The 24,721-nt window shown below is 44.8% G+C and overlaps 1 protein-coding gene across 1 annotated transcript; it reads right to left on the reverse strand.

Moving 5' to 3' along the window:
* Positions 1-21,654: 21,654 nt before the first annotated feature.
* On the reverse strand, positions 21,655-23,349 carry LOC109751195 (uncharacterized). The gene is made up of 3 exons (XM_020310086.4): positions 23,211-23,349; positions 22,837-23,122; positions 21,655-22,676 (listed from the first exon to the last, which is right to left on the reverse strand). Exons 2-3 carry the CDS (start codon positions 23,002-23,004, stop codon positions 22,476-22,478), a joined length of 369 nt encoding a protein of 122 aa, XP_020165675.1. The 5' UTR covers positions 23,005-23,122; positions 23,211-23,349; the 3' UTR covers positions 21,655-22,475.
* Between the last annotated feature and the right edge of the window lie 1,372 nt (positions 23,350-24,721).

Here is a 24,721-nt window from a genome sequence, read left to right on the forward strand (position 1 = left end):
CCGCGTGTGTGGCCGGAGGGCCTATCCTTGACAGTTTCTGGGTCGTGCGGGAAGGACCCCTCCCCCCCCCCCACCCCCCCCCCGCGCACGCACTCACTTGGTGACGGTTCAGAATGCCGTCGCGAAAAGGGGGTAAAAACCGTTTGTATAGCACATCTCTGTACCCGTGTGCCTTGCCCCCTTTGGACTCTATGGGCAGCCGAGTAGGGCTCTTTGTGGCACCTTTCTCCCAAGGCGGGGGTAGGCCAACTAGTAACCTTCTAGAATATTCTGGAAGCTTCTGGAACCTTCTGTACTCTTACGGAAGCTTCCTTTAATTTTTTTATTCATACTGGGACAGCCCATGGGACCTTCCGGAACACTTTCGGGATCATCTGAAACACATTTGGAACCTGCATTCTCCTTTATATCATACCCCCTCCATTTCATAATGTAGTGCATATAAATTTTCTGAATGGTCAAACTTCATAATTTTTTATCAAGTTTATACAGAAAAATATTTATTTCTACAATATCAAATATATGCAATATGAAATTACATCATGTGATGTATCTAATAATATATATTTGGTATTCCAGATATATATGTTTTTCTCTACAAACTTGGTCAAAGTTTATAAGGCTTGACTTTTCAAAAAATCTATACGCGCTACATTGTGGAACGAAGCTTATACATAACACTTGTTGTTAAGCGTGTGATCCTACATCTTCTATAGCACGTGGACATGTCCAGAACACCTTCTGTCAATAATTATTAGCAATATCTGAACAACCATAATAGTTCGCAAATATCAACAAAGATAATAAAACCTTCTGTTATTGCATACCTTCTGTTAAACGTTCTATTGTCGTGTACAATTCCCTTTGTTTCACGATATGTTACAAAATCCGATTCGAGACTTTTACGGTATCCCCATGATCAACACATTGATCACTATACCTAGTTATCCTCGTTGCATGTTTGTACTCTTTTCTTGTTTCCCTATTTTGGTATCCCAGTGACTAACACATTAGTCACTATACTTGGCCAGGCGATGCTAGACACCACAATACCGAGTGAGCCCATAGTGTATCTCGCCATGGCCATAGGGGAAATCCTAATCTTGACATATAGTGTAGGGAGAACTTTTCGGTGTGACGTAAAGTGGCCTTTATAACTACCCAATTACGCAGTAAAGTTTGAAAACCCAAAGGTAACCATCAAATATCTAGGTTTAGGATATTCTCATGGTCTAAGGACGCAAGTTAACTTTCACACTTTATATGCGACAACATATTGACGATGTGTTCTCGTAGTTTTCCATAAGTTGTGTCTATCCAACAACATCGTTACTCTAACAATGTGTTCTCATAATTGTCGGCACCCTTGTTGCATTAACAATGACCATGATCAGGAAAACTAGATCAATTAATAATACATGAGCTAGTCCAGAGGCTTGACTACGGATATGATTAACGTTTATGTTTCTACATGTGCAACTAGGGTTTCCTCTGAATCTCACATTCAAGAACCATTGTAATCATAGCATAGAAATATAAACTTAATTATGAAAATGGAAATAGAATAATGAAAAATTATTATTGCCTCTAGGAGATATTTCCAACAAATGGTATATTAGAAAAGAATTGCCAAATTGGAGAGGGATAAAGTTGGTGTTTTGAGGAACAAAATGCGCCAGTTATGGAAAGCACTAACCAATGAATGTTTTCACACTAATATAAAGCCCTCCATATTTTCTCAATAGATTGGTACATTAGTCAATTTGAAGGGAACAGTATTGAGTACGCTTTGAGAAACAAGGGAAAAGATGGTTTTTTTCTTGGCAGTGAAGCTCTTTCATTCACATTGAGCTATTTGAATTTCGATGCCCAACAGTGGGTCTAAAGTGCTTCTGCAAACTTATTGTATTATGACTTCTGGGTGGTTTTTTTAGAACATTTTGAGTCTTAAACAAAATTGACATGCTACTGACCCCATAGATTATTTTGGACACTGGTTTCTTCAATGGTTGCTCTCTTTTTACATGCAGGAGAACACACTACTTGTGTTTAGCTTGGATAAGGAAAACAGTAATATGTTTTCGCATGACACTTTGTGTCGTGGTTTTGTCACGGCAGATGTCCTAGTGTGAGGACTTAGTCGTGGAGCCATCGCAACGTAGTTAGCTTAAAGGGGTTAAAACGGGACAAAGGACGCAAGGAGTTTATACTAGTTCGGACCCTTGCGGTGAAGGTAAAAACCTAATCCAGTTGATGTGGAATTGCTAGGTTTTCGATGACCAGGGAGCAAATACGCTTTGCCTGGCTCTCGACCTGTTGTTTCTTGTCCCCAAACCGTCGCCGGGTCGTCCCTTTATATACACAGGTTGACGCCCGGCGGGTTACAGAATCCCGGCCGGCTCATACACGTGTCAGGCTCGGTTTCTACCTTTTCCTATCTTACAACACAAGTTACACATCATATGGCGGTTTACATCTATGGGCCTTAATCCGCCTTTGGGCCTTGGGCCTTCTCATTAGATCTCTTCCATAAAGCGCCATATTCCTTGTCTTCGTGAGCTTCAATATGAGTAATTCACTATGAGTATAACCCGGCCCCTCCTGGGCGGTTTATGCTCAGTAGTTATATCCCCAACACTTTGTATCGTTTTTAGCCAAACAAGCTACCTGCAAGCATAAATTTCTCATCAAGTCTAATGCAGAACCAGCCATACCACTCGATTGAGTCACAAAGCCAATCGCCACAAGTTAGCTCCGGTAACAAATTTCATAGCGCCAGTAGCCTATTTCTGTAAGTACTTTCTCTGTTTCTCATATGACCTGATGGATTAAACTCAGACGAAGTTTCAAAACATAAATAGTGCATCAAGTTAGACTTTGTGTTTACCACAAGCCAAACCAACCTATGTTAGACAACCCGAGGAATTTGTCCTGCCAAAATATTTAACTATTATTGTCAACAATGATGAAGCGTCTCAATCTCCATACAGGGAGACCCGCGATGTATATATTGATTGGGTGGTGTTCGGTACAGGTACAACAGCCTCTAGCTAACCATAGAGAGGATTACATGGGAGGTTACATGAGATAGAGAGATAGGGAGATAAGAGAGGACTCCTAACAAACTCAATCTTCTACGTACATGACGCTAACAATACCGAACACAATACCCAACATGTTACATGTCTAACACTCCTCCTTAATCTAAACTCCGCAAGTTTAGATTACGTTTGAATTCTTCAAATGGTCCTGTAGACAAGGCCTTTGTAAAGCCACCATCAACTTGGTCTCTGGATGGCACAAACCGTACTTCCAATTCTTTCCTAGCAACTCTTTCTCTGACAAAATGATAGTCAATCTCAATGTTCTTGGTACGAGCATGAACGACAGGATTTGCAGAGAGATATGTAGCACCAAAATTATCGCACCAAAGACATGGAGTCTGTGTATGATATATGCCAAGTTCCTTGAGGATAGACTTAACCCATATAATTTCTGCTGTTGCATTCGCCAATGCCTTATACTCTGCCTCAGTACTTGATCGTGACACTGTTGCCTGCTTCTTTGCACACCATGAGATTAGATTAGGTCCATAAAACACAGAAAAACCACCTGTCGATCTTCTATCATCCAAGAAACCTGCCCAATCAGAGTCAGAAAATGCACTGAATAGAGTAGAGGATGACTTAGTGAAGGTGAGACCAACACTTAGGGTATGCTTGACCTATCTCAGTATACGTTTAGCAGCAGTCCAATGACTAGAAGTGGGTGCATGAAGAAACTGACACACTTTATTTACTGCAAAGGAGATGTCAGGCCTAGTAAGTGTCAAATACTGAAGTGCACATACCAAGCTCCTGTATTTTGTGCCATCCTCATGACTCAAAAGTGTACCCTCCACAAGTGACAATTTCTCAGAACTAGATAATGGAGTCGTGGATGGTTTACAACCTTGGAGCCCTGCCTTGCTCAGAAGATCGGTTGCATATTTTTCTTGAGAAAGATGAAGACCACGTTCTTTGTTGCGTTTGACCTCAATGCCAAGAAATAATGCAAATCTCCAAGATCTTTCAAAGCAAACTCAGAGTTCAAGTCTTTGACCAGAGCTGTAACTGCCTCACCAGATGAGCTTGTGACAATACTATCATCAACATAAATGAGCACAAAGATGACTGTGTTGCACTTATTGCAAATAAACAAGGAGGTGTCAGATTTAGAGGAAACGAAACCAAGTGTTTGCAACTTGGAACTCAAGCGAGAATACCATGCTCGGGGAGCCTGTTTCAAACCATAAAGCGGTTTGTCAAGCCTGCAGATATGAGTTGGTTTTTCTGGGTCTGCAAAATCAGGAGGTTGCTTCATGTAGACTTCCTCTTCCAGAACACCATGAAGGAACGCATTCTGTACATCTAGCTGGCGAAGATTCCAACCTCGTGACACAACAATGGATAGAACAAGACGAATAGTAGCAGCTTTAACAACAGGACTGAAAGTATCCTCATAATCAAGCCCATACCCCTAGTTGAAACCTTTGGCAACCAGTCTAGCTTTGTAGCGATCTATAGTACCATCTGACCGTCTTTTGATACGAAAAACCCACTTACAGTCAATGACATTTATACCTGGACATGAGGGAACGAGATGCCACGTGTGGTTTTTTTAAGAGCACAAAATTCCTCATGCATGGCTTTGGCCCACTTCGGGTCAGCAAGTGCAGCAGAGACGATGCGTGACTCTTCTGCAGAAACAGGTGGCATGGCCAAACCAAATTTAGTTTTGTAATGAACCGGTTGAATTCTCCCATCCCGAAGGCGTGTACGGGGTGGTGAAGGGGGCGCCGGCATAGCCACAGACGATCCAGGGGAGGCAGCCACCTCCAGAACAGAAGGATCCAGCGATCCCGAGGCGGGGGACCTGTCTGGTGACGAAGGAGACACCGGATCGTCTGCGGCCAGAGGTGGTGATGAAGACAGCCCGGGGCACACAGAAGATCCAGGACGACCGACCGGGCAGGCTCAGGTTGCGCACCAGGCCCACCTGGCCCAGCTGCATGCGGCGTAGTGGAGGACAGGGTCCGCCTGGAATAAACCAGCGGGGTGGGCGCGTAGCCCTCGGTCGGTTTGTCTCCCGCGGGCGATTGGCGGATCGCGCAGGAGGGGACCAGCTCGGGCGCGGTCGACCGCGTGGCGGGGTCGGAGGGGCGCTAAAGAGGAGGCGCGGATCCCGTCGTTGATTCAGGCAGTTCGGACGCAGTCTGACACACCGATCCCGAGGAGGATCCGGCTGGATCAGCTGCATCAGCCCGGGGTGCATTATTTGGAATAAAACAACCATCGTTTGTACCAGAATTTGCACTGTTGTGTCACCCTGTATCAGAAAACTCAGAAGGTATGTTAGGATAATTAGCCAAAGCTGATTCATAACTAGTATCATTGCCCACACGATCAACTCCGGAAAGGTGTGAGGGAAGAAGGAGGATTTCCTTTCTAAGAAGGGCAACGGCGTTGGGATGAAGTTTAGCGAAAGGAAATTGTGTTTCATCAAAAACGACATCACGAGATATGTAAACACAACCGGTGGACACATCAAGACATTTAACACCCTTGTGTTGTGTACTGTAGCCAAGGAACACGCACTATTTAGAGCGATACATAAGCTTACGAGTGTTGTAGGGTCGAAGGTTTGGCCAACATGCACAACCAAAGACTCGAAGAGTGGTGTAATCAGGCGTGACATATAAAAGCCGTTCAGTTGGAGTTTCATTGGAAATCACATGACTAGGCCACATATTAATGAGGTGAACGATGGTAAGAAAAGCTTCATCCTAGAATTTTAATGGCATGGAAGCTGAAGCTAGGATGGCTAGACCTACTTCAACAATATGTCTGTGCTTGCGCTCGGCAGAGCCATTTTGTTGGTGAGCATGAGGGCATGAAACCTGATGAGAGATTCCAATCTTTTGGAAGAAGGAGTTTAGTTTCTCGTACTTACCACCCCAGTCGGACGGCACATCAATAATTTTGCTATCAAACTTTCATTCAACAAGTGCTTGAAAGTTGTGAAAGAGTTGAAACACATCAACACGTTTCTTAAGGAGATAGATCCATGTATATTTGCTATAATCAGCAATAAAACTAACGTAATAGGAATGTCTACCAACAGAGGTGGATGTTGGACCCCATACATCAGAAAAAATCAGTTGCAAAGTTTTGGTTGACACGCTAGTTGAGACAGGATAAGGCAATTGATGACTTTTTGCTCGTTGACATGAATCACAAATAGTTTCAGAATCTCTCTCACCAACAACTGGGAGTTTATTTCTACTACGGGCCTGTTCGGTAGTTGCCCAACTTCAGCAAATCCTCAAATCTTGCTTCTCGTTTCGGTTGCCAGCTTCAGGCCGGAACGCTAGCCATCAAAAAATCGTTCGGTGAGGCTGCTCCAGTTTCCCTCTCACCACGCATGGGCTGACAGCCTTTTCAGTGCGTCACGCATGTACGTATGGCACTTGGCGGTGGCACGTCTCTGTAATAAGAGAGTGGGGATCGGGGCGTCTCTCCAGCCTATCTATCGAAACCGGTACGTATGGCACTTGGCGGTCGCACAACTCTGTAATAAGAGCGAACTCCAGTTTTTGCGTTTTCTCGGATCCAAATGGGCTGCTCCGCATTTTTGTACATAGCCCGGCCACTGATCCGGGAAGCCTGCTTAGTGGAGCCGGGCCGTTCGGGCCAGCTCCAGTCGCGCATTCGACGAAGCGGGAGCTGGGGAAGCTACCGAACAGGCTCGTATTTTGATGAACAGTGGCAAAAGATGGATGACCTAAACGACTATGCCACCTTTCAGCAGAGAGCTTGATGGCACCATACACTTGTTTATTGTATTGACAATACTGAGGAAGCAAAGCATAGAGTCCTTGCACGCACACACCCCTATAGAGAACCCTCTTCGTGACCTGATCCTTGATAAAAAAAAGAATGGGTGAAATTCTAGAAAAACATTGTTGTCGAGAGCAATTCTATGAACAGATAGCAAAGTTTTAAAAGCATTAGGAACATGCAGGATTCCGTTTAGCTCAAGATTTTTGTGTGGGGTTCTGATAAGTGATTTACCAACATGACTAATCTCCATACCTGCACCGTTTGCAGTGGTGTAAACTTGATCATTGCCACGGTACTTTTCATGCATGGTTAATTTCTCCAATTCTCCCGTGATGTGGTTTGTTGTCCCTGTGTCCATGTACCAATTGGTATCGACACCATACGAGGCATCGGCGGCAGCTGCAACTTTCTTAGGCTGAGAGTTGTTATCGGCGTAACGCCAAGCACAATCCCGAGCAAGATGATTAGTTTTTTTTGCATATTTGACATTTACCCTCATAACTTCATAGCCCTGAAAGTTTCTCCCTCTATTAGGAGGAGCCCGCCTGTTGTTGTTGCCTCCAGGATGCTGCTGGTAATGGCCGCCACCACCACCCCCTGGTAGTAGCCGCCGCCACCACCAGGGTATCCGCCATGATAGCCGCCACCGTTCGCGGCACCGTTTCCAGCGGCAGAGCCACTAGATCCGCCGCCAGGGTTGTAGTCGCCACCACCGCTGCTAGCATTGTAGCCACCACGCGAGCCGCCACCGCCCTTCTGGTTGCGGTAGGAGCCCTTGCCGCCGCCGCGCCCCTTGGAAGCGAGGTTGGCCGAGGATTTGAAGCCCCCGGCACCGTTCCCGTGGAACATCTCGACCCTCTGGTCGAAGTTGGCCACCAAGGAGAAAAAGGCGTCGATGGTGATGGGTTCAACGCGAACGTCCAGTGCCGAGATGATCGGTTGGTAGTCCATGTGAAGGCCTGCGATGATGAAGGAGATGAGCTCCCCCTCCCCGAGAGGTCTGCCCGCCGCTGCGAGTTCATCGGAGAGGGAGCGCATATGGCCGAAGTATGCCGAGGCCGACAACGAGCCCATCTGGGCATTGGTGAGAGCGGCATGAAGATTGTTGGCATGCGACCGCGAGACAGCCGCAAACATAGATGCAAGGGCAGTCCAGATCGCATGGGAGGTTTCAAGGGAGGCAACCTGAACGAGTACCTCCTTGGAAAGATTGCGGAGGAGATAGGCGATGATTTGCTGGTCCTGGACGAGCCAAGGGGTGTAGGCAGGGTTGGGGGTGACCTGATCCTTGCCCTCTTTGTCTTTGGTTGTGATTGTTTTGGGAGGCTCCTGGATGGTTTGATCAATATAGCCATACAAGCCAGCGCCCAGTATCTGGGATCGCGCTTGTGCTCTCAAGAGAACATAGATCATCCAGGTGAGCGGCTCGGAGGTGTTATAGTTGAGGCCGGAGGAGATTTGGGCAGTGGAGGTAGACATGATGGATGGCAGCGGTGAAGAGGTGGAAGATGAACAGGGATGCGGTGGGTGGGTGGGAGGTTGAAGATGATATGCTAGATGAGATGGAAGACACTAGTAGAAAAAGGGCCTATTGTCCCGGTTCGTGAGGGCCTTCTGTCTCGGTTTGTGAACCGGGACTAAAAGGTCGTTACTAATGCCCTTGGCCTTTAGTCCCGGTTCTTACACGAACCGGGACAGAAGGTCCTCCACGTGGCCGCTGCGGCCAGCCCAGGACGGAGGGCCTTTGGTCCCGGTTGGTGACACCAACCGGAACCAATAGGCATCCACGCGTCAGCATTTCAGGGGCTGGGGTTTTTGTTTTTTTTAAAGGGGGGGTTTAGGGGGTTTTGGGGGGTTAATTTAGGTTGTTATTAGGTAGCTATTAGAGAGAAGTGTCCTTTCTTATATCTCCGTGCTTGGTTTACCAACGCTACGTACTGCTATGCCTAAACGTGGCTTAGATTGAAGTGAAGGCAACATGTGGTGCATGTCGAAAGTAATACTAATCCTAACTTGATCAAGTTTGGATTGTACTACTTTCGACACGCACCACATGCATGTTGCCTTCACTTCAATCCAATCCATGTTCATTTCACCCGCTGATATATAATAACTCTTCATGCGCGCATCATGCATCATCATATATAATAACAAGTCCTACTAATCATCATCATACAACTTCTACTCGTTATTAATAACAAGTCATACGATCATCATCCTCACAGTCATCGAACCAACCCTACTTAATTGTTCTTAGCACATGATCATCAGTATTAGGTAGGACCGAAATACCCTCTTTAAGGTAAAATAGCATAAAACAATATAGACCCTGACTCTCCATCATGGAGAATGGAGATCATCCTGTCTCCAATTCTTGCGCTTCGCTTCCTTTTGCTTCCAAGAACCTCCTTGCGACTGTCCATACATTTTTTCCATTCTTTGATTGCATGTCTCCACTTCTTTTAGAAATCCGGTATGGACAGTTGAGATTCGTAGGATGACCTGGTTGTATATTCAAAACATCAAGCCTACCATTCTGATACATCAAATGAGGCACACAATCCTCTGGGATTATCTGTTGAAAAACATAGTAATAACTTCATAGTTAGCAATGATGTATTAGTTTTAGAACTATGCAAAATATGCACGGATGTCGTAATAGTAAGAAATCTTACCAGGGTATCTCCATAGTAGTTACCGTAGTTCAACACGTGCACTAGTGGCACGTATTGACCATAATGTTGAGGAGTTTGATTGTAGATATTGTAATTCTCAATATCAGTACAAAATCCGACCAGATGAGTTTTCTCCTTATAAGTTAACTCAGAGCCATCGGTGTAGTAGGTTCTGTCTACCATGTTCCGCACATTGTTTGAACAATCAAAATAAGCTGTCAATGAAAATAAGTTGTCAACTATTTTGAAATGAACAATATAAATTAGCTAATAACTATGTTTGAGAAACTCACATAGCGGTAGAATTGGAGGCGTATCAACAAGGACGCAAATGTCCATATTGTCTTGCTCGATGTCAGGATCACCAAGATCCATGGTGACAAGCATACCCTCATCAAAACCGTACATCTTGCAAAATGCTTCCCAATTTTTGCAACCAAAATGGGTTACGCTCTCAGAATTATACAGCTTTGCTTCAAAATCTATATCATGATGGGTCCTTAGGTGAATTTTCTTTGTTTCCATACTTTCATGGTCTTCAAAACCCATCCTCTCCAAGACGTAGCGTCTTGCATGGCATGGGATAAGCTAGCCGAATTGTAAAAGATGAAAAGTACACGTTGAAATAGTTGAAGTCGTGCTTAATTACGAAAAAATAACACTTGTCGTCGTTGCGTACCGTTTCAACATCGAAGGTCTCCTCCAGCTTAATACTGAAGCGCCGATCTTCGTCCAGGTGAGGCCTGTCGCACTGACCTCGGTCGTCGTGGCACCAGTCGCACTCCCCCGGGAGACTTTCGTCGTCCGAGTACGAAATTTCCTATGTTCATAATTAAAATATTAAACATCCACAATTAAATATATGTACTAAAAAACCTAAGTTAGATCATTATTATTCATCACGGGTTGACTATATATCGGTTTGTCGAGTCTTTTCTTGAAAACTCTCAGCTCACGTGGTGTATACATTCGACCGTTGGTGATGGTCGCTCCTCCCTTTGTCCCCGTGTGCATTACACCAAAATGTCTAGCACACGGGAATAAAGGAGAAGCGACCCCCACGACAACAGTCGGGATTCTTCGTCCTCTCATATATATATATGGTGGAACTCTCCCTCACTGATTCCTCTCTGACATTTGCGACCGTCGGTGATGGTAGCTCCTCCTTTCGTTCTCGAGTGCATTACACCAAATTGTCTAGCACACGGGAACGAAGGAGAAGCTACCCCCACGACAACAGTCGGGATTCTTCGTCCTCTCATATATGGTGGACACTCGACAGACTTATAGTCAACCCGAAATATCGGTTAATTATCTTTCTAAAAGAGGATTTGGCTGGTCTCACCTCGATGTCGGAGGGGGCGGTGACGGGGACGACGGCGGGGATGATGGAGGGGCCGGGGGCTCCTAGATTTCTGTGAAAACAAAAACCCTATAAGCTATAAACTAATCATAGTGCTCTCCAATTTTAGCATTCAAAGTAGGATCGGAGTAGTTTTCCACTTTGAGCATTCAATAAGCAAAATCAAATCACAAAATAAAGTAGTATTCAAATTAGGATGCATTCAATTATAAGCAAAACTACATCATCTCCATGCGTTCGTACATCGTCGAATATTATCACTAATACACCTCGAATACTATCATACATATAGCATCGCTAGTACAGCTAGAACAGTAGCGCCCGACGGGTATCGGCGCGGGCGGTGGACACCCAAAGGGACGGAACCATCACAGGATCATAGCTCCAGTGAGATCCCTGAAGAACCTGCCAGGTATTGTCGAACCTGCCCTCCAACGCAACCATGTAGCGACGGACGTGCTGGTCCTCCTCGCTGACACGGTGACGTACCACCTCCGCGGTGTCCGGAAGTCTCGGCACCGTCACTGGCCCACGCGAGAGCCACCAAACAAGGATCGGGTCAACGACGGGCTGGTTCCTCACCAACCTACGCCCACCGGAAGGTAGCACCTCCCAAAACCAGCCCGGCGGAGCCCAGTCCCGGACATGGCCCCTCTGATCAAGCCGGCCTCCTCCGCCGAGTCGACGACGAAGATGCGGGATAGGCATCGTCGACGTCGATGCGGGAATAATTGCTCTAACTAAAAAAACAAATTAGTTCTATTAATTTCTTTGCTAAAAATAAACTACTTTTATAGTAAAATAAACTAGTTTTGTTAAACCAACTAGTTCAACTACTAATTAAGTTCTTACTATAAATAAAATAAAGTAGTTTTATTAATTAATCAACTAGTTCAACTACTAAGCACTTACTATAAATAAATAAAATAAAGTAGTTCTTACTAAAAATAAACTACTTCTATATATAGTAAAATTTAATAAAATAGTTCTATTAATTAATCAACTAGTTCAACTACTAAGCACTTACTATAAATATATAAAATAAAGTAGTTCTTACTAAAAATAAACTACTTCTATATATAGTAAAATTTAATAAAATAGTTTTATTAAATCAACTAGCTAGTTCAACTACTAAGCACTAACCTAAAATCGATATGTACTAATAATTAACCTCAATAAAAAATTAATACATATATGAAAAAAACGTATATAAACAAAAAAATTGTATGAACATTATATTCATACATACATAGCCACATCCATTCATCATATAGCTACCACATACATATATATATATACATTATATATATGAAAAAATGCAATGAACAAAAAATAATACAAATTATATGAAAAAAATAAACAGAGCCGTGGCGTGGCGGCGGCTCACATCGGGCGACGGAGGGCGACGGCGTGGGCGGCGGAGGGCGACGGCGACCGCGGCGGGCCGGGGGCGGAGGGCGACGGTGACGTACGGGCGACGGCTCGGGGGCGCGCGGCGGAGGCCGACGGCGACGGCGGCGGGGGGCGGAGGCCGACGGCGACGGCGGCGGGGGGCGGAGGACGACGGCGACGGGCGATGGCGTGGGCTCGGGGGCACGGGCGATGGTGACGGCGGCGGGGCAGCCTGGCGGCGTAGATCGAGCTCGCGGCGTCGTCGGGCGGGGGGGAAACTGGCGATGGAAATCTGAAAATTTCCTAAGTGCTGGCTTATATAGCAAAGGCTTTGGTCCCGGTTCAACGCACAAACCGGAACCAATGACCACCCTTTAGTCCCGGTTGGTGGCACCAACCGGGACCAAAGGCCCCTTTTCGCCAGCCCAAAGGGCGGGAAGCAGAGGGCACCAACCGGGACCAAAGGGGAGCATTGGTTCCGGTTGGAGGCACCAACCGGGACTAATGTGCTGGCGCGGTGCGGTGGGAAGTTTAGTCCCACCTCGCTAGCTGAGAGAGCTCAGCACCTGTTTATAAGCTGCGTTGCAGCTCAGGTGCTGAGCTCCTCTCTAATATGCAGGCATTACATGCCTACCTTTGTCACTGCCATGTTGGGCCTATTGGGCCTGCGGGCCTACATCCTGGCCCATGTGCAGATGGGTTTCTAGTCGTATGCAGGCCGTGTGGCCCATTAGGCGGCATTTTTTTTATTTTTTCTAGTATTTTTTAAAACTTATTTGAACTCCTGACTTTTTGTGTGTTCAAAATGCACCATTCAAAGCCAAATCATCATTTTTCAATCCTTTCTGACTTCATTTGTTATTTTTCATGCATTTACTAATTATTTTGAGCTATAAGACCCTAAAATTGAAAAGCATTTCAAATGAACTCTGAAAAGGTTGAAAGTTGGCATGATATCATCATTTCATCCACATAGCATGTGCAAGAAAGTTGAGAGGGTTACCGCAAAAACTGGATGCACTTCGTGTACAAAACGGACAATCTCTTTCAAAGTATCAGGATTTCATCCGGAAACTCGTCTGTTACAAAGGGATTTCATTTTTTAAAACTTATTTGAACTCCTGACTTTTTGTGTGTTTAAAATGCACCATTCAAAGCCACATCATCATTTTTCAATCCTTTCTGACTTCATTTGTTATTTTTCATGCATTTACTAATTATTTTGAGCTATAAGACCCTAAAATTGAAAAGCATTTTAAATGAACTCTGAAAAGGTTGAAAGTTGGCATGATATCATCATTTCATCCACATAGCATGTGCAAGAAAGTTGAGAGGGTTACGGCAAAAACTGGATGCACTTCGTGTTTTGTTTCTACTTACAACAAAAAACTTATTTATTTTATTTCTAATTACTTATGTATTTTACTTTAATTATTTTATTTTTATTTATTTTAGTGCTGCTATTTTTATTTATTTTACTGCTGCTATTTTTACTTAATTTATTAAGGTTTATTTATTGTAGTTATTATAGTCTATTTTATTTTATTTTATTAAGGTTTATTTAGTTTTATTTATTTTATTAAGGTTTATTTATTTTATAAATATAAAAAATGAACATAGATGCGCTTATAGAGAAAATTAAACCTAAATTCACAGTAAATTGAAATTTACTGTGAATTTAGGTGAAATTCCCTGTATAAGGGCATCTATTTTCACTTTAAGAGAAGCTCAACAAGGCATAGAGGGACGGGCTTATAAACTGGTGTGAGCGCCCTTCGGTTGGCGAGGTGGGACTAAACACTGGCCGCAACTAGGGTATGAACCGGGACTAAAGGGTGGTGGGCCAGGAGCGTGGCCCATTGGTCCCGGTTTGTCCCACCAACCGGGACCAAAGGGTCCGGACGAACCGGGACCAATGCCCCCACGAGGCCCGGCAGGCCCCTGGCCGCACGAACCGGGACCAATGCTCACATTAGTCCCGGTTCGTGACTGAACCGGGGAAATGTGAAAACCGCCCTGTGACCTAAGCCCTGTTTTCTACTAGTGAGAGGCCTGCTCTGTATACCATGTCAACAATGATGAAGCGTCTCAATCTCCATACAGTGAGACCGGCGATGTATATATTGATTGGGTAGTGTTCGGTACAGGGTACGGCAGCCTCTAGCTAACCATAGAGAGGATTACATGGGAGGTTACATGAGATAGAGAGATAGAGAGATAAGAGAGGACTCCTAACAAACTCAATCTTCTACGTACATGACTCTAACAATACCGAACACAATACCCAACACGTTACATGTCTAACAGTTATAACAAGTGGCAAACTTAGTTACATGTGGGGCCTACTATTGTGGATAGGATAGGACAATTTAGCCCTTGTTTATTTCAGACAAATTTTGAACCACGAGACGCTCAAAGTATTTGGAGGTGTGTTGAATCCAGATTGCATTCAAGTGGAGTCTTGTACCTTGTTTAACCCATCCCTTCATAGCCATATTAACCCACCATTTTACAATCAAGACTGCATTCAAGGGGACCTTGTTATCTGGTTTAACCCATCCAATCAGAGCTATATTAATCTGCTCACTTAGTGATCTAAACGATCTTATATTTCTTTACAGAGGGGGTATTAAATATTAGTGTTAAAGAAAGTGGTGTATCACCACTTTCCTGCAATGTGGTATCAGTCGTTGGGTCTACATGTGGGGTTAGTCGTTGGGTCTAACTTCCTTCAAACTCTCTGTACTTATTTGAACTTGCATTTTCTTTTGGAATTTCAATGTAACATAAACAATATGGGGATTCATTTGACAACCAAACTCCTCACGACGCTTGTGGATTGGCTTTGTCGAACTTCTTCAGTTTTGGAAGAGCTACTAGCGTCTCATGTATTTACTACTTCCAATTGATATGTCTGTAGATTCACATAATAAATTGAGTGTACAAGAACGAAGTACTAACCATGTACCTATTCCCGCTGATGATGAGGGCAAGCTTTTAGAAAATCTCCTCGGATACCTAAAGCATGGTTAGTAGACAAAAATGGTTTCTCTTACAGTTTATTATAGTCAATTGTACGTGCTTTGCACGCCATTTAAATATATAAAAGTATGGGAAAGTACATTTGAATATGTATTTTCTTTCGTAGAATCGTATTGGAGAAGATCCAACTTGGTTCTTACGTCTCTACAACCCAGATTGTTCTAGTCTCTTTATTATTAGAGTATCAAATAAGCATGTGGAAAGATATTTATAGAACACATGAGATGGTAGAGTTGGGGGCTCAATTAGAAGGCCACGTGGCAAAATCCTATGAGTTGAAAACTTTATCCAACGGATTATAATGCTGGGATTTGCTATCTCTCGACCGTTGGATGGAGCATATCCAGTGGCTTATATTTGAAGCTATTGGCACACTATATAGTGGTATAGATAAATAGACTATTTCAGAGAACGTGTCTGAGAAACAACACCAAGCTGCCCTTTTGAAAAGCCGTTTTCCTGATACAATTCCTAAGAGAACTTGAAAGAAAAGCAGCTCCTAAAGCCTTGCGACAGGTAAACGTAGGACGAAATTCGGAAGGCAAAATCTCTCATCATTGTGAAGTGCAAATACCACTGATCGCGCAGATGGAGAAAACCATAGATTCAATGGAGGTTGCCTGATAGATGGAAAACCCTTTTTCTTTGGTCATCGTCTCTCATCACTGCTTGAAACTATTACCTGAACATTGTTCGAAAGTTTATGAGATATCCTGAACTCGCCTCAGCTTTGATGGACTTAGGAAGTAAATGATTTTTTGTAGTAGGAGGCGATTAGCTTTAATTAGCTCATGAGAAGCGGCTTGCGGTGTTCAATTGCGGTGGTGATGACATTGTGGTTACTGTTGTCGCTATTACTTCTCCAGCAAAAGGTGTACCAAATACTGAATGAGTTTAGGCATTAGGCGGGTGCCCAAGCACAAACAAAACAATGTACTATGCTTCCCCGCAACTATCTATGTGAAGACTGCATGCTGCATGTCAAATTACATGAATTTATAATACTGAGAACATGAACATCAGAGGTTGAATCCAACGGCCTCTACTGATGGGCAGGGCTGGACCCGTCAGCAGAGGTTGAATGTACATCAACACTGACGGGCGACAAATCTTACCATCAGCGAAGTTGTCAGCCGGAGGCCGGATGCAGCACAATTTCCAGTGTCAGGGGTGTACTTGATTCAAGAACACCAGCATGCTAGATGTTGGCAATTCCTACGGTACGGTAATCAAATTTCTTACCAGTAGTAAATAAATAGCCTAGATCCCGAGTCACTGCAAAAGGAACATTTTCCAACCCCTGCAACTAAATCAAATGTCACCCAGCATCTGAAAAACTCAACATCTATGTATCACTCACCATGATCCATTGACCATCCTTCAAATGTTGTCTACCAAGTGTATGCATCGACAACATCTCCATAAATTGTAGACTGTTTCCGAAAAGTAAACCAGCCATGTCCAGATCAGCAATTTTTCATGGTGTTCTCTTTATTTATCTTCGGTGATGCCTCTCATGCAGAACAGCAGATCATGATGCAAGTGGTGGATAAACAAAGCAAATGACAAACTTTCCCTTTCTATGATTTCCACTGAACTCGACAAGGCTATAAATGGGAATCTTAACATGAAACACGAATTAACATACTTGTCGCCTAGACAACATACTGTACCAAGTTAGCCAAACTAATTAAATTGCTCCACCTAGTACATTACTACAAAAAAATTACTGATATGTCCAGTAGTAAAGAGTAGAAATTCAGGCAAGGATCCTCTTATGCTATTATGGAATATGGGAAACATGCTACAGCATTTGCTGCAAGATACACAAGCTACTGAATCTTAACAAGAACATGAGAAACAACAATGGTGGCCTAGGCTACAACTCATCGCTTTGTCATCTGATTTCTTCACCATCACCAGCTCTTTGCGCACCACCAACACCGTCTTCGCCACTGTTTCCATGAGGGCTTCTGTGGCCAACTGGAGCATCACTGCGGTGTGCGGTCTATGGACCCCAATCTGATTCTAGCAGGATGAATTACATTCAAGAAATTAAGGACCCCAAGTCTGCTATGCTACCTTCCTGGCTGTTATTGGAAGATTTCAACCTCATTTGCAGATCAGAGGACAAGAGCAATTCAGCCATCAACAGAAGGCTCCTTGCTATGTTTCGGTCTGCCTCAACGCCATCAAGGTCTCCGAGCTGCGGCTCCATGGCCGCAGGTTTACATAGGTTAGCTCATGCCAGCAGCAAACAAGAGCCGAGATTGACCATGTTTTCTGCACCAAAGATTGGAATTTACTGTTTCCTCGGTGTCACCTAAGAGCCATGTCTTCCTCTGTTTCCAATCATTGTGCCATGATACTCACCAGTCAGGTTTATCAGCACAATTTCAAGGGTTTCCGATTAGAAGACTACTGGTTAAAGCTTAGGGGTTTCAATCATGTTGTCAGCACCTCCTGGTCTGTGGCCATGCCGCATGGCAATGCAATGTGGATACTGCACCATAAGCTGGGCAGGCTCGCGCGCGCCTTGCATCTCTGGTGCCGTTCTAAGGTTGGGGACATCTCCCTCCTGGCAGCCTCGCTGGGCAGGTCATCCTCGGGCTTGATCAGGCGCAAGACCATAGGGATCTCACCATTGCTAATCTCGGATTCAGGAATTCTCTGCGGCATAAGCTTCTCGGCCTGGCTGCTGTTCAGAGCATCAGGATACGTCAGCGTTCGAGGCTTTAATGGTTGAAAGCTGGGGAAGCTAACTCCAAGTTGTTTCACATCAAGGCTAATGGCCACAGGCCCTGGAATTTCATTCATGTTCTTGTTTCTGACCAAGGGCACCTAATTTTGCAAGCTGACAAACAAGCTGAGCTGCTGGAACACTTCTCTTCTACCCTGGGTACTTCATCTGCGAGGCGCTCCTCTCTAAACTGGGACATGCTCTGCCTCCAATCGCATGATCTGCCATCCATGGATGTACCGTTCACTGCCGAGGCGGTCAAGGCTGCAGTTTGGGCTCTCCCAGCCCGAAAAGCTCCAGGTCCGTATGGGTTCATAGCGAGTTTCTTCAGACATTGTTGGTCCACTCTGCAGCCTGACATTGTTGCCGCTCTGAATCAATTCTTGGACTTAAGTGGGAAGCGCTGGAACCTTCTCAACTCTGCATTCATTACTCTCATTCCCAAGGCAGATGATGCTCTCAGAGCCATGGACTTCCGTCCCATCAGTTTGATGCATTCAATCACGAAGATCCTGTGCAAGCTGTTGTCCATTCGCCTCGCACCGTTCCTGCCACTGATCGTTCCATACTCTCAGAGCACTTTTATTCTCGCAGCATTCAGGACAATTTTCTATATGTCCGGAATGCGGTCAGTCAGTTGCACCAAAAGAAGGAGGCTGCCCTGTTACTCAAGCTTGACATTGCAGGCGCATTCGACTCGGTCTCTTGGGGATCTATGCTTGAACTGATGCAGCGACTGGGCTTTGGTCAGAAATGGCGCAACATTATCTCCCTGCTTTGGAGCTCATCTTCTTCTCGGGTCATGGCTAATGGTGATCTAGGGCAGAGATTCCAACACCGTCGTGGGCTTAGGCAGGGAGACCCCTCTCTCCAATGCTTTTCACCATTGCTATTGCTTCTCTGCATTGGTTGTTTGAGAAGACTTGCACTGCAGGTGCCCTCTCTTCCATGCAGCTCCCCCTTCCCAGCGCAAGGTCAGTCTGTATGCCGATGACGTTGCCCTCTTCGTCTCATCAACGGCTTCTGATACCAAAGTCACTAGGGAGATTCTACACCGTTTTGGAAGAGCTTCTGGCCTCACAGCTAACTCGGGGAAAAGCGGTGTCTTCCCCATTGCTTGTGATCAGGAGGATCTGCAAGTTCTCCTTCAGCACTTTCCAATCCCTGTATGCAATTCCCGTGCAACTGTGCAAGTGTCTAGGTTTGCTGTTCAGCTATAAGAAAATTACCAGAGCTGATCTGCAACACACCCTTGATAAGATGGCCTTGCGTCTGCAGCGTTGGAAGGGCAGGCTCATATCTAAAGATGCTCGTCTTTGGTTGGTTAACTCTGTCCTTTCAGCTATTCCTGCACATCTTATATCTGTATTTTGGCTGGACCTTTGGGCTTCCAAGCAAGTTGACAAGCTGCGGCGCAACTTCCTGTGGAGACCCAAACTAGATGCGGATGGTGGCTTGGCCCTGTGAACTGGGCAACGATCTGTCGGCCTAAGAATCTGGGAGGTCTTGAGGTTTTGGGTTTGAGACGTTTTGGGCGCGCTCTTCACCTCAGATGGAAATGGCTGGAGTGGATGGATGATGATAGGCCTTGGAGGGGTTCCCATACCCCTTGTGGTGCCGATGATGTTGCTTGCTTCCATGCTGCGATCACCATTCACCTGGGCAACGGCTGGAAGACCTCATTTTGGCACGATCGTTGGTTATTTGGCCAATCTCCAGCTAGCATGGCTCCGGACCTCCTGCCGGTCTGTACAAGGAAGAACATCTCGGTTCAACGCGCATTCAGCCATCAAACATGGATGTCTGGGCTTCATCGCATATCCAATACTACTCAATTGCGTCAGTTCACCCTCCTGTGGCATTTACTGCAACAGACTGAGCTGCGGCATGATATTGAGGATTCCATCAGTTGGAACTGCTCTGATTCCGGTACTTACTCTGCTCGCTCTGCTTACCTGGTGCAATTCCATGGCTCCTACTCCACCTGCAATTTCTCAAAACTGTGGAAGGCCAAGGTCGAGGTTAAGTGCGGGTTCTTCATGTTGCTCTGGATTTGTGGCCGTACTCTCACCAACGATAACCTTGCTGTCAGGGGTTTGGACCATAACCAATACTGCAACGTGTGCAACCAAACGGATGAGACTCCCCTGCATCTGATCTTCAAGTGCACCTTCGCGCAAGAAGTGTGGCTGCCCTATTCTTGCCTCCAATGCCGCCACTGCTCCCTCTGTTTCTTCCTGGTGGAATGAGCTCACATGCCCTTTTACCTGACCAGTGCATCATCATCACGATATACACCTGCTGGAACCTGTGGAAGGAACGCAACATGCGTGTGCTCAATTATTCTTACATGCTTGCTCCAGCAGTTCTTAATCTCATTAAGCAAGATCTCCTTCATCTCCAACCGACTACTTCTGCTCTTTGGCTCCCGGACCGTGAGAACGAACCTCCACCCAAGCCGGATTAATAACTTAATATCTGCACTTAGTCCAGTCCTGGATGCGTTCGGGCAGCCTTAGGCAACTCGCCTTGTAATGTTTCCACGCATGACTTTCTCCTCTTAATATATATATAGGCAGTCATCTGCCAGTTCCTCAACAACAAAAAGTCACTACATCATTACCAATCGAAAATAACCAGTATGTTCGTGCACTAATTACAACGAATCTCGCAAGAAAAAGAGACATGATGATGAGACGAGACTGTCCTGACCAGTTAGTTCGTAGCTGTGAGAGTTTGTTTCCCATGATGTGATCCTAGCTGTCAAACTGGATGAAACACCTCAGGTCTTCACAAGGCAGTGCCTTGGCATCTTTCCTCCCAAGCTCGGTCAGTATGGGACGCTTGCCAACCAGGTCCCACAGTTAGCAAGGGCACTCGGAATCTGGATTAGAACCCTACTTCGGGATATTGGCCCCAAACACAATTGTACTATTAATCTCTTTGTTGGGCACCGGAGGTCTAGCATCAGTCGCGCCACCTGTTCCACACTTCTTTCCCTTGGCTGCATCAACCGCAATGATTCTCACCCCAAACGAATTGAGCTGCTGCATCTCTTGGAATAAGAATAACTCCAGGCTTCAGTACCCTTGTCACAGACAGTGCCATTCCTGGGTTGATAGTTCTTAACAACATATAACATCACAAGTAGCTGTCAACTGAAAAGAACCCAGTGAAAACACCAACTCTGACAAAAAGAAAGTTCTGCAAATAATCAAGGCATTTGGAAGGTCATGTGAATATATGTAGACGAAGTATGTTTGAGTATATGAAACTGATACTAGGAAATTAGTTTTGGTTCCTTGCTATTGCAGGTTGTTTATGCCACTAAATTTTTATATACTGAAATTGCAATGCAATATAGGGCATTGCAGCACTGGAAACTAACATGTGATAATTACTAAAAATTATTTTGAAGTTACTAACTACTATGATTGTCATCAGACATTAAATACTTGTGTGCTGTTCTAGTGAATACATGACCTGCAAATGGTTACAAGATGTGATAGGAGTAATCAGATATAACCCCATCACTTGAAGTAAGGTTATTGACAAAGTTAATAGCAGTTAAAACCACATTCATTTCAATTGGAGAAGGCCGAGGCCAAAGTTCTTCAGAACACCAACACCAGTTTCAGGAAGAAGCACAAAAGATGGCGAAAACAGAAGTATAGCGGGAAAAAAAATATGTTTGGGGTTATTTATTTTTGCATAATCCACAATCTGACATCGTTCACGGTGTTTCAGCTATGATTAACAGCTTTGTCTACATATCCAGAAAATAAGCCCTAAATTAGTCAACATGAGTGCAGTCTGTTGGCGCAGAGCCCTAGCTTGCTCTTTGCGCCGGTGCCCAGCTCCCTCTCGCTCTCTCTCTCGCACGAACGAAGGTAGAAGAAAGAGGAGACACAGGACACGGTGGTGTTTTTCCGGCGCACATACGCCTGCCGCACGAACGGCTTCTTCCTCGAGCACGAACTCAAACCCACACCCACATACGAGCGGTACAACAGAGGGCCTTTTATACCCAGGTGCACACACCATCCGGCCACCACACCGGCCACTAACTCCACGCACGCACACACGCCGGCCACTAACCAGCTAACCCATGCACACGCATGCACTAACTAACCATGACTCTACCTTACCTGGACTAACCAGATCACAACGGAACTAGCAAACCATGCACGCGAGTGACTCGGTCTCCAGTGAATGTGAGCCGCTGCTCACGCGAGACCTGGGCCTCCACACCTCGCTCTGCAACACACACAACCCGGCTAACTGACCACGGCTATGGACGCGGCCACGCACCGGCGTCTGTACTCGACCTACACGCACACACATGTTGGTCACCACCGTGGCGTGGCTTATTCCTAACACAGTCATGGCTTGGGATTCTCCCTGTTGAGCTCCCTCCTGGGCCTCTGCGGCGCATTCTTGGGGTTGGTGAACCATGTCGTGTAGAGGAATTGTTTGTGAGGTCCGTCATGGTCGCAGATGAGCCTGAGCTTCTGCTTCTCCCTCATCCACCGCAGCATGATCTTCATCTGCCTCTTGCTTGTCAAACCCCTTAGCCCTACGTCCTGAAGAAAATCAACACACGTTCTAAATGACAAGGAATCCAAAATGACGTTGCAAGAACAGAGAAGACACTGTCCGTCCAGCCAAGTTGCCAGAAAGACATTCCGTCGAACAGGTTGCGTGCGGAGATGAATCTTGCACAAGTTTCAGCAGCAGCAGTACCTTGACGTGCTCCCAAACATCGGAGATGGTGAGGGGGCCGTGCTCCTTGACGACATCGAAGATGGTGCGGGTGATGGACTGCGCCTGCTCCGGCGCCGTCGTGAGCTCGATCGGCGCCATCTTGGGCTTCCCCTTCTTCGCCGCCCACCGCGCCGCCGTCGCAAACATCTCGGCGCCCACACCCGCGTTTGCTTCGAGACTCGAGAGGGGCCTCCGCGAGTTCACCCACGCCGCGCCACGAGGCGTGAGAAGACAAGAACAGCTCGCCTCGGCAAATCGAAGTATTCTGAAGGTACTGTGAGTGTCAGCAATGATGTTTTGCGGAATGCATGGACCGAACCCAGGGAGGTGGCGGGAGAAGAGAGAGGACGCACCCACAGACGAGAGGAGTCGCCGTCGCCGCCGCCGGTTCCTAGGCTCCGTCGCCGCTGCCGCCGCCGGGAGGGTGAGGAGGTCGCGTGCCGATCCAAGATTTTTTAGGCAAGCGTACACATCAGTAACGGTGAGGGCCCATGGCGCGAGATGGGGCCTCGCAGCGAGGGAGTGCACCTCTGTTTTTCTTTTTTCCTTTCTCCTCATTTCATCTTTTGTTTGTCAGTTTATTATTAATTTATGATTAAAAATCAAAAATATTTTTTTTCAATTTCTAAAACAATCATGTGTATTTAAGAAAGTTCATAATACGAAAAATATCACCGACTTTCAAAAAATGTTACTGAATTAAAAGAATATTCAAAATTTCAAACAATATTCATGACTTCAAAAATTGCTCGTCGATTATAAAAACTGTTTCAGAATATACAACATATTCTTGAATTCCTCATTAATTCAATAAAAACAACAAAGTTACAAATTGTTCATGGATTTGAAATAATGTTTTTGAATTCATGTTCACAATTGCAAAAATTCTTCGTGAATTTAAAAGATGCCCATGAATTCAAAGAATGTTCGCGAATTCAAACAATTCTTATCCTGAAAAAATACCTGTGAATTAAAATATTGTTCATAGATTTGAAAATATGTTCACGGATGAAAAAATGTTCTTCATTTCAGAAGATGTTAGCAAATTCAAAAAATGTTCGCAAATCCAAAACATGTTCATGAAATGGAAAAAGGGTTCATGAATTCAAAGATTGTTTGTTTCAAAAAAATGATCGTGAATCTAGAAAATGTCTGCCAATCCAAAAAATGTTTACAAATAGAAAAACTGTCTGCAAATTAAAACTCACGAGTTTAAAAATTGGTTGCAATTATAAAAAATTGCGAATTTGGAAAAATGTTCATGAATTTAAAAATTATTGGCTAATTTGAAAAAGTTCATGAATTATAAAAAAAATTGCGAGTTAGAAAAAGGTTCACATATTAAAAAGTAAAAAAAAGTAAAGTAAAAATGGAGAATGAAAAAGAAAAATAACAGAAAAGGGTGAAAAAGTAATAAGAAATAAAGGAAGAAACAAAAAACGTACGCTGCTTCATTCACACATGCCCGAGTCGATGGAGTCAGTACGTTTCCCTGCCAGAGGTATGGTACAATTCGAGCTACCATTCTGCTATCAAGGTCTCTCCTTTTGTAGCACTATATGGCCATAAACCACGACACTAGGCATCGCAGCAGCTTCTACTTGCAAGATTCCTGCACTGAAGGACTAGCTCGCGGAGCGTGAACTCATGCAACAAGTTTTCAAGCAATATCTCAGCCATGCATGCAACATTATGAAAGTTCAAGCAGAAAAACGGCCAACAAACATAACCTTTCCAACCTGGGGATCCAGTCTTTGTCAAATTGCAGCCCTACGTGACATCGGTTGAGCGACGAGCCAACCACATACTGTCGAATCAACAATCATATGTTTCTTCTTAGATTTTCTAACCACGTTTTATATTG

Source organism: Aegilops tauschii, chromosome 3 (assembly GCF_002575655.3).
Source record: "Aegilops tauschii subsp. strangulata cultivar AL8/78 chromosome 3, Aet v6.0, whole genome shotgun sequence".
NCBI lineage: Eukaryota > Viridiplantae > Streptophyta > Magnoliopsida > Poales > Poaceae > Aegilops > Aegilops tauschii.